At 39.0% G+C, this 15767-nt stretch overlaps 1 protein-coding gene across 3 annotated transcripts in view; it reads left to right on the top strand.

The window, feature by feature from the left end:
• NCKAP5 (NCK associated protein 5) overlaps positions 1-15767 on the top strand; it is a 969055-nt gene that overhangs the window by 369607 nt on the left and 583681 nt on the right. For all 3 annotated transcript variants that reach the window (XM_061608949.1, XM_061608950.1, XM_061608951.1), the window contains exon 8: positions 7143-7206. In XM_061608949.1, the coding sequence (XP_061464933.1) occupies positions 7143-7206 (64 nt within the window). The remainder of the gene's footprint in view (positions 1-7142; positions 7207-15767) is intronic.

Genomic DNA, 15767 nt, shown 5'->3' on the forward strand with positions numbered 1-15767 from the left:
GTTATAGGTGGTTTTGAGACTTACTGTGCAATCCTAACCATGCCTACTCAGAAGTCCTATTAAATTTAATGAGGATTGCTTCCAGGTAAGTGAGGTTATGATTGCAGCCTACGGCACTATTGCCTAGAGCAGGGGTGGGGAACCTGTCAAAATTGGCCCACAGGGTTGCTGGTGGTAACCGGGCCAAAAAGGTGCCCTGCTTCTGGACTAGTGTCTCTGAATGAGAGGGGGAAAACTGGCCCCAGAGATATTCTGAGAGCTGTCTAAAAGGTGCTGAGGCCAAGTGCACCGTATCATACAAAGTTTATATGCTACTGTTATCACAGAAGCCTGAACCATCAAATGCTAAAACACTTTTTTACGTTGAAGATTTGATTTATCAATACAAATTCTAATTCATGTTCTGTTGACACTGAGTTGATTGAGAGATCACAATAAACCATAGTATTGTGACTGAAAGGAGCTTTGGTTTGCATATTCCTCCTCCCCCCTATTCCTCCATTGTGGCTGCAAAGAAGAGGTTCGAAACTTTTGTTTCTGTTTTTCATCTGAACCCAACAAAGGCGGTTAGCCTTAGCTATGGTTAGTCTTGACTTCTTGAAAAAAGCAGCTTTATAACCCATGGTTTGAAGTTGGTTTGTTTCAACCAACCATCATTCAATATTAATTTTTATTTTTTTGCTTTATTTATTAGATTTATATCCCATCCTTTCTCCCAGTAGGAGCCCTACTCAGTCTCAATTTGTTGCCCTTCAAGCTACTCTTCTATGCTTGTCACATCTCTTGTTACCTGCAATCAATTAATTTGAAGAAAATTAGGCTGAGGAGAAAAGGTAGAGCCTTCAAGGCCTAAGTTGGTAGATAATTTAATATTTTGTGGGTGTGTAGTAGAACTGCAGGCCCCATTGGGAACACTTAAAGGGCCTGAAAAGCTCATGGATAAGGCCCACCCCGGCTCTTACATTCCTGTTATAAGTAGTGGTATGGTCTACAAGGATCAAGCCATGGAGAACAGGGCACAGCTCTACTGTGCAATTTGCTTACTGAGTGTAGTTCTGCAACATATTTTTGAATATGTAAAGGTAGGTCAGTGTCCGTAGTCTATTGTACATTTCATCAATTTAGTCTACATACTTGCTCTGTTATGTTCCATTTATCCCTTTTTATTTCTTTTTGCTATTGACTGTTTCCATTCACTTTTGAGGGGCTTATGCATGTGCAGAGCCTTGCACTGGTAGATGGCACCTTTTTATCTGACTTTCAGCTCCTGGACCATGTGGGTAATTGGGCAGTAGACGTTTTGTTTCCTAATTAGAGTAGTTAAGTTTTTATAATGAGAAGAGTCAATAGAAGGCAGGATGAAAAACCACCCCAATTTTTAGAATACTTTAACATACCTGCCAGCATTATGAAGACGAATGATACTCGGTAGATATAATTGTTCATGATTTTGCAAATGGTATAATCTGTTAATGTAAGCTTCTTGGTGAGCCAGTGGATATACACTAAAAGCAAGACAATTCTCAGAAGCAGAACCATAGTTTTGGCAGGTAAAAATGTCCTTTTAGCCATGGACAATTTGCCTTAATTACGGTTATAGTTCTTTTCTTTGTCCATTGAATAAAATAATGAATGCATCTGGTCTGACCCTTTTATATTTTGCATTTTTGCTCAGAAAAGACTATGGTTTATAAAGAATTACTTAAGCAGGAGAATGGAACTTGGTACATGTAATGTATTCATTTTACTACAACCCCCAGGATAATTTTTTGAAAAGGTCTCCTACTTAAAACTATGTAAAAGTGGTTATTATGACTTCTAAACCGAACTTATTTAGAAATTCCCTATGTGTCACAGAAGATATTTTCTTTATTAGTACCCATCATTACATATTTGTTAATTTCTTCACATCAAAGAATTATTCTTTTTTTAAAAAACACACACAACTAAGCTTAGCTTTGTGTTTGGTAGTGCTGTAAAATCAAGAATATACTGGAATAATAAAATGTGGGATAGGATTTTCATGTGTGCAAGACATTAACAGGATAGGAATTGCTACAAATCCCAGTGAATATGCTATCAGAGTATATCCCAGGGATAGAATAAAAGTTAGAACAGAAGTGGTGTTGAGAGTTTGCTAGGGCCCCACATCCCAGCAGGGATCCTACTGATAAGAGCCCCCTGGACTTGCAACAATGAGGGGGTAGATCCACTGAGTGAATGGGAGTCCATGGAGAGTGCCTTACCTAAGGGTTATCCAAAACGTGGAGCAGACACTGATTTAGGCAAAGATTTAAGTACCAATTCCCACTGCTCTAATAGGCTTGTCCCAATTTTGAGTTACGTGCAGTTCCATTCAAGCTGGACCTGACTCAGAATAGGGCTTGTACCCTACCTCATCCTGTTCCATCAGTTTCCCAAAGAAAGAGAGACCTTGTGGAGTAGGTAACGAGTTTTATTTATTTCTGTATTTGATTTATATCCTGCCCTTTCTCCCAGTAGGAGCCCAGTAGTAGGGGGAACAGCTGAGAGAAGAGACACCCTTGTGGAGCCTCGGCTTTGCTGCATGTGGTGTGCAGTATGCCACTTTCTGTCAGGTGTCATGGGACTGCATTGTAGTGTTTTGGTCTGATGCTAGAGTCCACAGAGGTGGCCACACGGGTTCGTCAGTAGTTGGAGGACCAGAGATAGCTCCAAGTAAACAACTTGCTCCAACAAAGATTAAGAGCAAACTGAGCTCCTGCTCTCAGACTACCTCTCTCAGGTGCCACCTTCTTGTGACTAATTCTAGGTTCTGGCTTGAAGATGGACACACCTCCATTCTCTAGCCTTCCATCTTGTGCGCTCCCTGCACCATTGGACTTTTGAGGTCCTGGAGGAGGCATTTGGTTCCTGCGGCACAGGCAAAATAGTCTGGCCTCTGGTCCTACAGATACAGGAGATTCTTCTCGGGGCTCATGTTCCTCAGCCTCAGGCCCAGTTGTTTCCTGATCTCTAGCAGCAGACTCAGCCCTGCACCCCAAATTGCTCTTTAGTGACAAAGTCTGCAGCCTCTGACTCAGTATTGACTGCTTCTGGACTCTGGAGTCATGTCATGCATCTATGGAGAAGTCCTGTAGGATTCAGTAGAGTTCTGTTTTTCTTTGTTCCTCTTCCTCTTTGACAAGGTGTGGTCTCAAACAGCATGAACAAAATAGGGTTCTGTTGAAGTGTATTGAAATGCTCCATTTCCCATTTGAACTACTTTGGAGTTTGGACCCTTTAGAATTTTATATTGGTTTTTCCTAATAATGGCTAGAATCAAATGGCAATAGAAATGGAAATGCTTATAGCCACTGCCTGTTTCTGAAAGATTCTGTGGGTATAGAAAGTAGTAGAAATGGTTAACGCTTAGTAGATGTGTAGGAAGGGAGCCAAGTGATAATAAATCATTAGTTCTTTTTATTTGCATATTACTGGAACTAAAATATATCAGAAATATTAGGAATACATTAATTTTTTTATTAATTTTAATTAGACATGCAGATTGAGGAAGTATACATGGATACCTGTGAATATAATCTTTTACAGTGTATGTTGAATTGGTGGACGTAGTCCCACAAATATAAAAATATGGCTATGTTTTGCAAACTGATCCCCCCACTCCAATATTTTGTGTATTGATAATAAGTGGCATTTATTGTAAACTGCTTTGGGCACAGCTCCCTGTGGATATATTGCATATAAATAAACTAAATCAATCAAAATAAAGCCATTGGGTCTCATTGATTGTAGTGGAAGAGTTAAACAGTAGACTAACTCTTTCCCAATAAAATAACTTGGGTTTAAGGACAAATTATGCATTATATGTAAATGCAGATTGAAAAGACCTTCATATACTACTACTACTACTTAATAATAATAATAATAACAACAAAACCAATAATAATAATAATATGAAACTCTGAAAACAGTCTTATGGTGCTGCAGTTTTGCACAGAGGAGGAGTGACAAGTGGAAAGTCATTAAGAAGCAGTTAAGTTGAAATAAAAGTTAAGTGCTCTATAATGTGTTTAATTTAATTTCTCTTAATATCGTTTTTTAAAAAATCAGTTTAAACAGTGTTGTTTTGTGTTTTTTTATACGAAAGATTTGCAAGTGTTATTCAATAAAAAGTTATTAGGTCTTTTGGTCTAACACTCATAACATTTTGGATGCAACTTGTGAATGCTCGATAAAGAAGTGAGGATAAAAAAACCCATTGTGTCAATGTGAAATGTTATTAGTGAAGCTCAAATGAGGTTTCAGGATTCCTAAAGACTCTGGAAACATTTAGCTGCCTTTCCTTTCCTATGTAGAATTGAATAGGGATAGTCAATCAGTTCCTTCACTTTCTTCATGGAGATAATAAAGCAGAGACTTTTATTTACAGACAGCTGAGATAAAAGAAAGGAACTGTCTAGTGACCTGTATTGTTTCTACCAACTATATAATAATCTAATGCTGTTTCCACAGTCTTACTCCACTCCGTTCCCCTTGTGCTCCCTGCCCCAGATATTTTTCTGAATAAAGAGCTGAAAAATTAATTCCTTTGGCATTAGTTTCTTAGTCCAAGATTCTCCACATGTGTGTTAGTTGTTCCACTACAGGATAATAAATAAATAAAGCAACAAATGGATGCAGAAACGTACTTTGACCATTGGCTGGAACTATATATGACTGCTCATAGGTTAGTCCTGTTCGAGTTCAGTTGCACATACTCTCAGGTAAAAGTGTATAGGATTGAGCCCTAAATCCTTCAAACAGGGTTAGCCATGTCTGTAATTTGCTTATGTTAGCATCACATGCAAAGCACCATTCAAAATGCAATTGAATGAAGTTGGTGGTTTATAATACACTGTAAGGTGCTGATTATGCAGTTCACAGTTTGCTTTTTTAATGAAATGGCACTATGGTCTTACAAAATTTAGAACAATAGTTGGAACATCTATTTAAAAATCTGATTATTGGACTTGGGCTTTCTTTCACCTTTATACATTGATTCAATTAATAGCAAGAACAGAAAATTTATTTAAAACTTGGTCATTTAAAAGGTCATTGCAAAGGAAATTCAGTATTTATACTAGCTATGATTATGAGACAGTAAAAGTCTAGAACTGAAAATGGAGAACCATTTTTTATTGGATGTTTTTACTTTCATTTTTTGTTTCAATAAAAGCAGCTATTCTTTTTAAAAAAATAAATACTTTCAACTTGCCTTGTTAATGTTCTTCTGTTACAGAGGAACTCTGTAGATCTTTTTTGGGGGGGATATCCTTCAGATGGACCATTGATAAAAAGAAAGTGGTGGCAATAGATAACAAGAACACAACAACTAAAGCTCTTCAGGCAAATTGATGGCCTTGTATATGTGTGTGCACAGTCTCTTTACATTTATGAAGTGTTCAGGGAAACAAAATACGAACTGCGTAACAAAGAATTAAGCAAAATGTAAGAGTGGGTAAATTATTCAAAATATCATAATAAGGACACAGAAGAATGAAAAGTTTACTATTTGTATTATTTGTTGGGATTTTTTTAAAACTAGCAGTTCCAATTGCTCTGTGGACATAGAGAAAATGGGCAATGTATATTGCAAATATGTTAACTTGGTTCCTGCCTATTATGGGAAAGAGAAGGAGACTAGTATTTTGTCTAAAGACATGACTTTTCAAACACAATAACTATCAATCAGAAGGTATCCTACGGATCCTCATAAATCTCTATAGAGCAGGCTTTTTTTATTCTTCACTCCATAGGCTTTTTCTTTTTAACCTATTGCCCTTCCCGACAGATTGATTCACAAAAGAACATTGCTGGCTCAGTCTTTTCACACATACTTGATCCAGCTCTTCTCTGTTGGGCTTGTTGGCAGTGAACATGTGTAGGGAGGATTTACCATCAGCATTATTAAATCTTTCAGAGAACTTTCTGGTATAATTATTGAAGGAGTCATTATGGTGTGTGTTGATTGGATCATTTTTTAAAAAGAAATGTGTAGTGATTACTATTGGCAGTGCTGATCCCAAAATTTTTGACGGCATTTGGCAAGGTGCACTTAGAGGCATCATTGATTTGGAAGAAACAAGCTGTGCAAAGCAATAATTCTCTTGGGCAAAGTGAGAACGGTCTTGGGAACTTGGCAGATGTCCAGTCTTGAACCACTTTGGAGCTCTACTTGCCTATAAATCCAGTCAGTGATAGGGATTTACACATTGAGATAAACTAGAATTATAGCATTATTTATATGATGAATCATATGGGAGGGGAGTGGGAGCATGGCGGCTAGTCCCACCCCACATAAGTCCACTTGACTGTACAATCCTTAACATGTGATCATGCACCATGTTTTTTGTAGGGTCTTCTGTGTGCAAACTTTTATGCATACCGTTTGCACATATGAAGAGGCCATAAGGATAGTTGAGGGAATGGAAAGACAGACACAATAACTCAACCATTTGTACAGTCCATATGCATTTGCAAAAACTGTACACATGTAGACTTGTGTTTGTGGTTTGAGACTACGTATAGGAATGGTACAGTTAGCCAAGTGAACGCATGTGCCCTTGCACTCTGCTTCTCCCCAATTATGTATCATGTTTCCTTCACTTAAGATATGCTGAAATAATAATTTGGAGGTTTGGAGTTTCTTTTTGGAAGAGATGGGTAATAATTTCTTCTTATGTCCATGTATTCTGTGTTGAAATATTTCATTTTATTGGACTGTTTTTTTTTTTTTGTCTAACGTTCAATTTGTTTTTAAGTCTGCTTTACATTTGTAATGCAAGTTAGGGGAAGAAGTGTGTTGTCACAGAGTAGAATGAAATTCAAATGCAAATCCATAGACCATATACTCAACAATATACCCACATACAGCTATGATTGTAATTCACTTTTCTTTGTGTTTTTCAGAAATAATTGGTGCTTAGATGAATTCATTTCCCTGTCAAGAAATACAACAAACACATACAAGTGCTTTAAAATATATGTTATAAGATATGGCAGAGAAGTTAAACTGTGCCAAGGGGGGGCTGCTGCACTGATGTGCAAGAATGCCACAGTGACATACAAATGGAACATTTTGCCAGCTTGTGAAAAATGAGCTGCTTTTCTTCTTTCCACAGGGAGAAGCTGTCTGTGGCTCGTCTACAGCAGGAAGTTGCACGAAGTAAGAGTGACAGAACAATGGTAAGTTTTGGCTTTGCATTAGTGATTTGTCCTTTTCCCATTCAGGCTTCAAACACACTTGCTTTGTTTGTGATTACAATCAAAATATAAACACACAATTTTACAGATAATGAAATCGTAATATTGTTTAGAGAAAGATCTGTCTTCCTGATGGGAGAGAATCCTGGAAAACGTTATTGGTCATAAAACTGGCTTCCTTTGACTGCTGATGATCATGTAAGAAATCATGCTTAGTTGCATAAATAGACAATTTGAGATGGAGATCAAATATATTTGATTAGTAATTAATCACCCATTACTGGCTATGAAGAATAGACAAAGAAAACCATGGAAACATGTGAACGATTGATCATGCTCATTCTTAAGTCTTCTTTCCATTCAGCTTTTCTGCACTTTTTGTTCGTGAAATTGCTTTTCCTGCTGTTACACTGTGAAGTTAGAATTGGCAATATTTTAATAGTGACTGCTATCTTTGTGAGCCTTATTGTACTTTTTCTATTATACAAGTTTCTCAGTATGGCCTGCTTGTGTTGAAAGTGTTCTTCATATGAAGATAATGTTTTTGTACTGGCTTTTGTGTGATCTTAAATACTTAATAAAACCCAAGGGTTAAAAAAATGTATCCCTGTCTGTCCTCTCTCATATCTGTATACAAATATGCATGATAAAATACAAGTGCAAGGTCTTGAAGTGGTGATCACTGGCATTGATTCAGCCTCTGCCACCCAAGCTCTTACCAAAGGTTGGCACAATGAGGATCAACCAGTGCAACCAAGGAAGGTCAACCTCATTACAATTATAAGTCAGGTCAAGTGATAGTCCCTCACTCCAGTTAAAGCTTCTACATCAGGCTTATTGGTCAACTAGGAGACATGCTCTTCATGGCAATACATTGCCTTTACCTTTTGAGGAACTACATCTGATAGGCATACAGCTAATGGTTATGCACTAGCTCCAATTAATAATATGTTACTGCATTTGTATAAGCTACAGACACCTGAGTGGCACACGTAGTGTTTGCTGTAATTTTAAGTAGAGTTGCAATGGGATCCATGCATTTTGCCTGCAGTGATCTGGGACCCCTGCCCCTTCAGTTCACATCTGCAGGTCCCACCTTTGACACTAATTATAAGTTTCTGTAAGTTGAGCAATTAAACTAACTCTTATTTATGTGACTGGTCAGTTTCAGATACAAGATTAAGAGAAAATACTTGTCACCAAAATAAATAAATACATTTTTAAAATAGCTTAACAAACAATAATTTATGGTGGCTTTATGTTCCAACGCCCCAAGTGTTGTTTTGCCAGCACTCTGGAGGTATTCGAGAGGCAGCTGGACAGCCACCTGTCAGGTATGCTTAAAGTTGGATTCCTGCATTGATCCCCTTCCAAATCTGCTATTCTATAATTCCATGATTGTTTAAAATGTTTCCTTCCCCGCAAGTAAAATATGAGTTTCTCTTTGATGCAGTGGCTTGGAACCCAGAAGGAGAGCTCTGTACATGGAAGGGATTCTGCTGTAAACTGCCCAGAGAGCTTCGGCTATGGGGCGGTATATAAATCTAATAAATAAATAAATAAATAAATAAATAAATAAATAAACAAATAAATAAATAAATAAATAAATAAATAAATAAATAAGGGATTCTTATGTAAGTGGAAGGAAGTCCTTCTGTTCATGAAGTGAAAACACAAGATTTTATTTTGTCATTTCACAAATCTAGCTGGTAAGCAAATTAAGATATAATACATATAGTAAAATTAAAATCCTAAACATAAGAAAAAACAACAGGCAGAGGTAAATCCTGGTGGACACAGAAAGAGCTAAAAGTCACTAACAAGCCCCCAACCACCATCATTGCAGTATGAATCCAAGCAATATTCTTTTCAATACAGCACGGGAATGAAGGTTTGTCTTCAATATTGCAATGTTTGGGCCAGGTGCTGTTGTAAGGATGCCTCTATTTCTGAAGTATACAGTTAATTGTCTTCATGCCATACATTGGCTGGAGCCGATATGGACATAATGCGTTCTAGACAACTTGGTGGAGTTCCAGTAGTGGCTGCTTAAGCAGAAGCAGAAGCTGCAGCAGCAGGATGCTAATTGCAACCAGCTTCTTTCACAGTTGAACCACTTGTGTGGCCTGGTTGTGGCAAAAATCAGTGCTAGGCCCTGTGGTGATGTCTTGTACCCTCAGGCAGGAGTAGCTGCATCCTTCTGTTGATGCTTGATGGTATGCTTCATCTCACTGATGGTGAAATGCATCAATTAACAGACATTGTGATTTGAGTTCTGAAGATTGTTCCCTTGATTGTATCAGCACCAATAAAGCCATCCACATTATTGTTGCTTTCTAAAGATAACAATACTAAGGGGAAAGAACTTATTCAACCTCTCGACTAAAATTCTGTTCTCCTTAAGACATTTCTGAATGTAAACAATGGCAGAATCTAATGATGATCTTATCTAGTGATATCTAAGGTAACAATCTGATAAAGTATATTATACAGCCACAAGAGTGGCTGTATACTATAGCCAGCGTGGATTTTTCACATTCCACAATGTTAAATTGAAAATACCGCTATGCCATTCTGATGCTTCCCATAAGCTCATTTCAAAACAAAACCTTACAAAACTTATAGTACTGAACTCAGAAATGCTTGCTTAACAACCCTGTCAATTTTCATGGCAATACACAAAACAGTCAGAGAGAATAGAGAGTTCAAAGTCCAAAAAGAGAGAAAAAAACCTCAGAACCCTTTTGGACTTTTTTCTCGGAGTGTTCTCATAATCTGTTGAAATTCATTAAACATCAGCCATGTTCACAGAGTACCTGTAATCCTAATACTGACCTTGCCCCATACTCTGACCTTCATCGTCTGTAGTTTAGAAGTTAAAAAATACAAATGTGGCTGATATTTAATTAATTTAAGAAATTTTGGCTGGAAGCCTATGATAACGTGGGGCATGCTCAGTAAGAACCGTCAGTGTTCTAAAAGCCAGACTCACAGCTGGTGGGCTTGGCTAATCAGGGGGCCACACCCACACCAGACTTTGATTTCACTTGAGACAGTCATGGCTTCCCTCAGAGAATCCTGGGAAGTGTAGTTTGTGAAGGGTGCTGAGAGGAGACTGCTATTCCACTGACAGAGCTTCAGTGGCCAGACTGGTTTAACAGTCAGCCACTCTGATTGAAGGTCTGTGAGGGGAACAGGGCGTCTCCTAGCAACTCTCACCATCCTTCACTAACTACACTTCCCAGGATTCTTGGAGAGAAGCCATAACTGTCCAAAGTGAAATAAAGGCCTGGTATGGACAGCTTTGGTTTAAATTTGGGTGGGAGGCTACATGTGCCTGCTGTAGAATAAAAAGGTGGGGGAAATGCTGAAAAGCAGTGATACTGTTCACAACGTTTTCCTTTTGCTCTCTGCTATCTTTTTGGCACCTTTTGAAGACTTTTCCTCTTTTAACAAGTCTTTTAAGTTGAGACCTATCCCAGTGTGCGTCTGTGTTAGAATTGCTTTTAATATGTTTTCTTTAATAATGTTTTTAACCCTTTTTTTTAAAAAAAGGTGTTTTTAAAGCTTTTAAAAAATGTTTTAATGTTGTTTTGTTTTAATGTATTTTAAGGTCTTTTTATGATGTTTTAAAGTGTTTTTATTGTTTCTGTTTGCCGCCTTGGGCTACTGCTGGGAGGAAGGGCAGGATATAAATAAAATAATAAATAAATAAATGAAGGAAAGGGGCTTCCCTCCTACCCCTCCCCTCCCTGCCCCTCCCCCAGGTCAGTGTTGGACTAAGACCTGGGAGACCAGGATTTGAATCCCTACACAGCCATTAAGCTCACTGGGCGACCTTGGGCCAGTCACTGCCTCTCAGCCTCAGAGGAAGGCAATGGTAAAACCACCTCTGAATACCATTTACCATGAAAACCCTATTCATAGGGTCAACATAAGTCAGGATTGACTTGAAGGCAGTCCATTTCCATTTTCAAACATGATTGCACAGAAATAAATCCCATTGAACTCAAAACAGACCCACCCTCCCTTCTCCCTCCTCCCTCCTCCCTCCTATTCCCTCCCTCTTGCCTCTTCCCTCCCCCTTGCCTCTTCCCTTCCCCTTCCTTTGCCCCTCCCTCCCCAACCCCTTCCAATCCCCTCTTTCCCCTCCTCCCCTCCCCTTCCTTCTCCCCATGGTAACTTTTACCTATCTTAAGCATGATTGCATGGAAGTAAATACCATTGAACTGTAAGCTGCAAATGATCAGACCTGCTTTTTCCCTCCTTCCCCTTTCCTCTCCCTTCCTCCTCCCCTCCCCTCCCAGAGGCACATGTTACCAAATTCTTGCAAGCTATACAGCAAGTGGATTGGACTGTGAAAGACCAACCCAAATTGTGTTTGCATTCTGACAATTTTGTAGGGCAGTCCAATATCTCAGTGAGGAGGTCAGGTCTCCTGCTCCCCTGGTGCATTTGCTATAGCTGCCCAATTTTCCTGCTTTTAAAAGTTTGATAGAAATATCTGTGGGCTATAGGTACGTCCTTAAACCGCAAGGTTTTTTTTTGCCTATTAGTGAATTTGATCTACTGATAATATATATCTATCAGCAATCTAATGAAAAACCGTAGAAACATGGAACAGGTATTTTAGTGGAACTGAAAGAGGCAAAAACAAAGTGAGCACAGAAGAGAGATTCCACAATGAACTAAATGTTACCTGGTTTACACGCAAGCACTGCTGATGAATTGGAGATAAAAAGCAAGGGGTTGACCCAAGCAGTAGAGGGGCTGCCTAAACCTCTGGAAGAGGTTGTTTGAAGCTGTCTAAGAAACACAGAATTGTTTTGCTGAGATCGAGCATTCAAAGCCTGCAATGGGAAAAGAATTGAAGAAAAAATTAGCAAGTTGCAGAAAGGATTGGACAATGCAAACTGTTTGAGTTCTGTACATTAAGCGTAAAGGGGCTATCCTTTCAGAGGAGGCGACACAGTTTATTACCTTATCCAGGTGTTTGCAGGCATCTTTGATACAAAGACTGTCAATAGAAACCTTGTTGTGAAGCAGAGAAAGTCCTTTGTCACCAAGAGCTCTGCATCTAACGTAGCTGAGAGGGACTTAAGCCCCGGAACAACAGTTGTGAAGTTAACCTAAATCCTGTTGTTAGTCTGAAAAACTGTGAAGATGGCAAAAAGTGAAAGAGATTGCAGAACTTGTGTTTCTAGTTGTGACAAAGAGCTCTATATTACTTTAAAGCCTGCAACCTACCAGGATGCAGGGAATGGGAAATCCCTATGAACTATGTGTTTGTACATAATGCTGGGTATCTGCATGAATATGCAGCAACCAATTTAGGAGGGCAAGGCACTTTCAACCTTGCTATACCTCTGAATTTTGGATTAAATTTGGACCTCATTTCTGTTTCCAGAGAAACAATTACTCTGAATGAGGGTTAAGACTTGGAAGGCCTTGGGGAGCAACAGTGGTCTAAAGGAGAAAAAGAAGATTGCCTGAGATTCATTAAAGGAACTATGAACTCTGTACTTGTGACCCTGGTTTAGTGGGCATTGTATACTGACTGTAGTGAATCTGAAGATTCCATTTGATCCAGGAGGGTGGGGGGTTGTAAATGGAACTCATTGTTGTTGTTTCAACCATATTTTTATCCTGCTTTTCAGACAATGATTGTCTCCAAAAGTTGTGAGGCTCTGTATGACATGTTTCTTCATAGATGTCATAATTGCAAAATTGTTGTGGGATATCTTATTCAGGCAAGGGGGCATAGAAGTATGTTGGGCAGCAGGGGAGTATGCTGGAATGTTGGGTGGAGTTAGAATAAGTGACAGATAGGGAGTGTCTGTTGTGAATGTCAGTTGCTGTGGGAGCGAGGGAATGACATGCAAGGGAGAATGAAAGTGTAGGATAGCTGTTAAGAAGAATAGTCAGTCAGGTTAGGATATTTAAAAGAACTCTGTATAAAATGACTACTGGTTCTGGATTTTTATTTTTAATGAAGCTTATATACCACTTACTTGACAGGAGACCTTTAAGAGGATTACAAAAAACAATCTAAAACATTCATTAAAAGTATCAGTTGTGACATTTTCTTATTGTCTTAGGCATTCAGATATAGGCCCCTAGGCCCCTTACCAGGTTTGAGGCTCTTATTGTTAATACTGGCCCTAAAAGTAAAGGAGTGGTCTCAAGTATGTATAAGATCTTAATAGAAATTATGACAGGCCCCTTACAGGATTGGAAGCAGTCTGGGAGGCAGATAGGAATTAACAAATTGATGAAGTGAAATAGATACGTCGATAGTATTCTAGACCCGTGAAGAAAGTTTTAGCCTATATTAAGGGAAGATACTTTAGAAATTAGTCATATATGGTACAGAACTCCAGTTCAGCTATCACACATGGCAGCTAACATAGCACCAATATGTTAGCATAGATGTGGCACTAGAGGTACATACTACCACCTTTGGTGGGAGTGTCTTCAATTAAAGTAGTTATGGGAGAAAGTGCTCAGGGAAATTTATTTATTTATATCCCACCCTTCCTCCTAGTAGGAGCCCAGGGTGGCAAAGAAAAATCTGTAATAATATTATTCAGGAACCTTTACAATGTACTCCACAACTTTTAAAAATTGTCTATATTTGAACAGGAAGAATTAAATCCAAGGACCTTGTAATATTTTTAATGGTTGCTGTGAGACAGAATGTTGCCCGAAGATAGAAAACATTGCATAATTTGAACACTGAAACTTGGTATAGTAATGTTTGGAATATTGCCATCTTAGAAAAAAAAATCACTCATAACTTGCGATCTCTACAGGGAATTGAAAACCTGGATGTTTTTAATGTTACAAGGTGGGACTTTATTGTATATGGTAACAGTGCAAATTCCCCAACTGCAGGCTGCAGTATCCCTAGAAATTGGGGATGCATGAATAAAATGCAGTATAGATTACTTCTGATTACGTACCCATGGGACAAACTTGTAAATTTATAATTGGCTGTCCTCTCTCTTTTTGTGTGTGATATTTTTTACTTACATGCAATAAACCCAATAAAATGTTTTTAAAATGATATATATATTCAGAGCAATCCAAATGGTGGGAAGCCGGGGGGGGGCAGGCGCAAGAGGAGCCGGTGGAAAGCTTTGCTGCATCCACTTCCCGTTTGGAGCCACTGGCCTGGCTCAGCACCAACTCTGTCAGGAACTGTGCACATGAGGAGGAAGGAAGAAGCTGGCTCCCATGAATCGGCCTCCCTGGAAGTAAAGGTTCCCCATAGACAGCCATTACAATTTTTTACTGTGCCAGCCTTTTGGCTGACAGAGCTTCTGGGCAGATCAGGACCCGGGGGAGGGCTCCGAACACGAGGAGGATTTCACATAAGTCCACCCAGCACACCCCTGGCACCACTGGCAAGCTCCTGGTGTGCCATGGCTCAGCCGTGGTGGAGGGCTGCTGCTGGCAGAGCTTGGCAGCCTTGGGAGCCTTTTAGTGCAGTCGGGCTGCGGCATCCAACTCCCCTCAGCCCAGCAGAATCCAGGTGAGTTGGATTGCACCCTAAATAAGCAAATTTTAAAACAATTATAATAAAATCACATGTTAATGTCACTTGCCTGGATAGGTTTGCTGAAACAAAAAAGTTTTTAGCAGGCGCTGAAAACAATCTTTCTGCTCCTTAATTAAATATGTTTTCATTTTAACTATTAAAATAAACGTGTGTGTGTTGATGCAAGAGAAATAAAGTTTCCGAGTGCTTATTGGAATACTTATTATACTGTTTATGATGTGAAAGAGTACTACCTCCAGTATTGTAATATCTGTGGATCTGGAGCAGAAACACATGGTATGATAATTTCTTTCCCTCTGTGACCTCTAGAAGGGGTAAACTACAGTTCTCAGGATTCTTTGGGGGAAGCAGTGTGCTTCATACACATACAGTGTGTACACAGCCTAAGAGAACAACTAAAGTGGACCTGTATAATAGTAGCATTTACAGCACAAAGGTATCATCAAGTGAAAAGGCTGAGAATTTTCACTGTATATGAATGGGAATCAGACTTGTTATGGAAAATGTCACATTTCTTGGTAGTTGAGCTATGGTGGACCCTTCAGATTAGTAAAAACTATTCTCTTTCCTAATCATGCCTAGAGTAAGGCATTGTCTTCCGCAAATCTATGATTTTTGCTATCATGTCTTTGAATTTTTTAATTAAAAAAAATTGTACTGATGGAATTTTGCATTGCATTTCATAACTGTTTGGAGGGCATGGCCAGAAAACTCTTGGAACGTACAACCTGAAGGTTCAGGGTGGTACATGAGGAGGAAGTGTTGCTTCATATTTTAACCTGGGTTCACATGACCTAGGGCTTTATTCAAAGTTACTTTGAATTTTTGTGCTTGGAAATCAAGAGGTCTGGAGCTACCATCTGGATCAGTTATAGCTTAAGACCAGTCTTCAAAGGCAGTCATAAGAACACTAGAAGAGCCCTGCTGGTTCAGGCCAAAGGCTCATCTAATCCAGCATCCTGTTCTCACATTGGCCAACCAG

This window comes from Rhineura floridana, chromosome 2 (genome assembly GCF_030035675.1).
Source record: "Rhineura floridana isolate rRhiFlo1 chromosome 2, rRhiFlo1.hap2, whole genome shotgun sequence".
In the NCBI taxonomy this organism is placed as follows: Eukaryota; Metazoa; Chordata; class Lepidosauria; order Squamata; family Rhineuridae; genus Rhineura; species Rhineura floridana.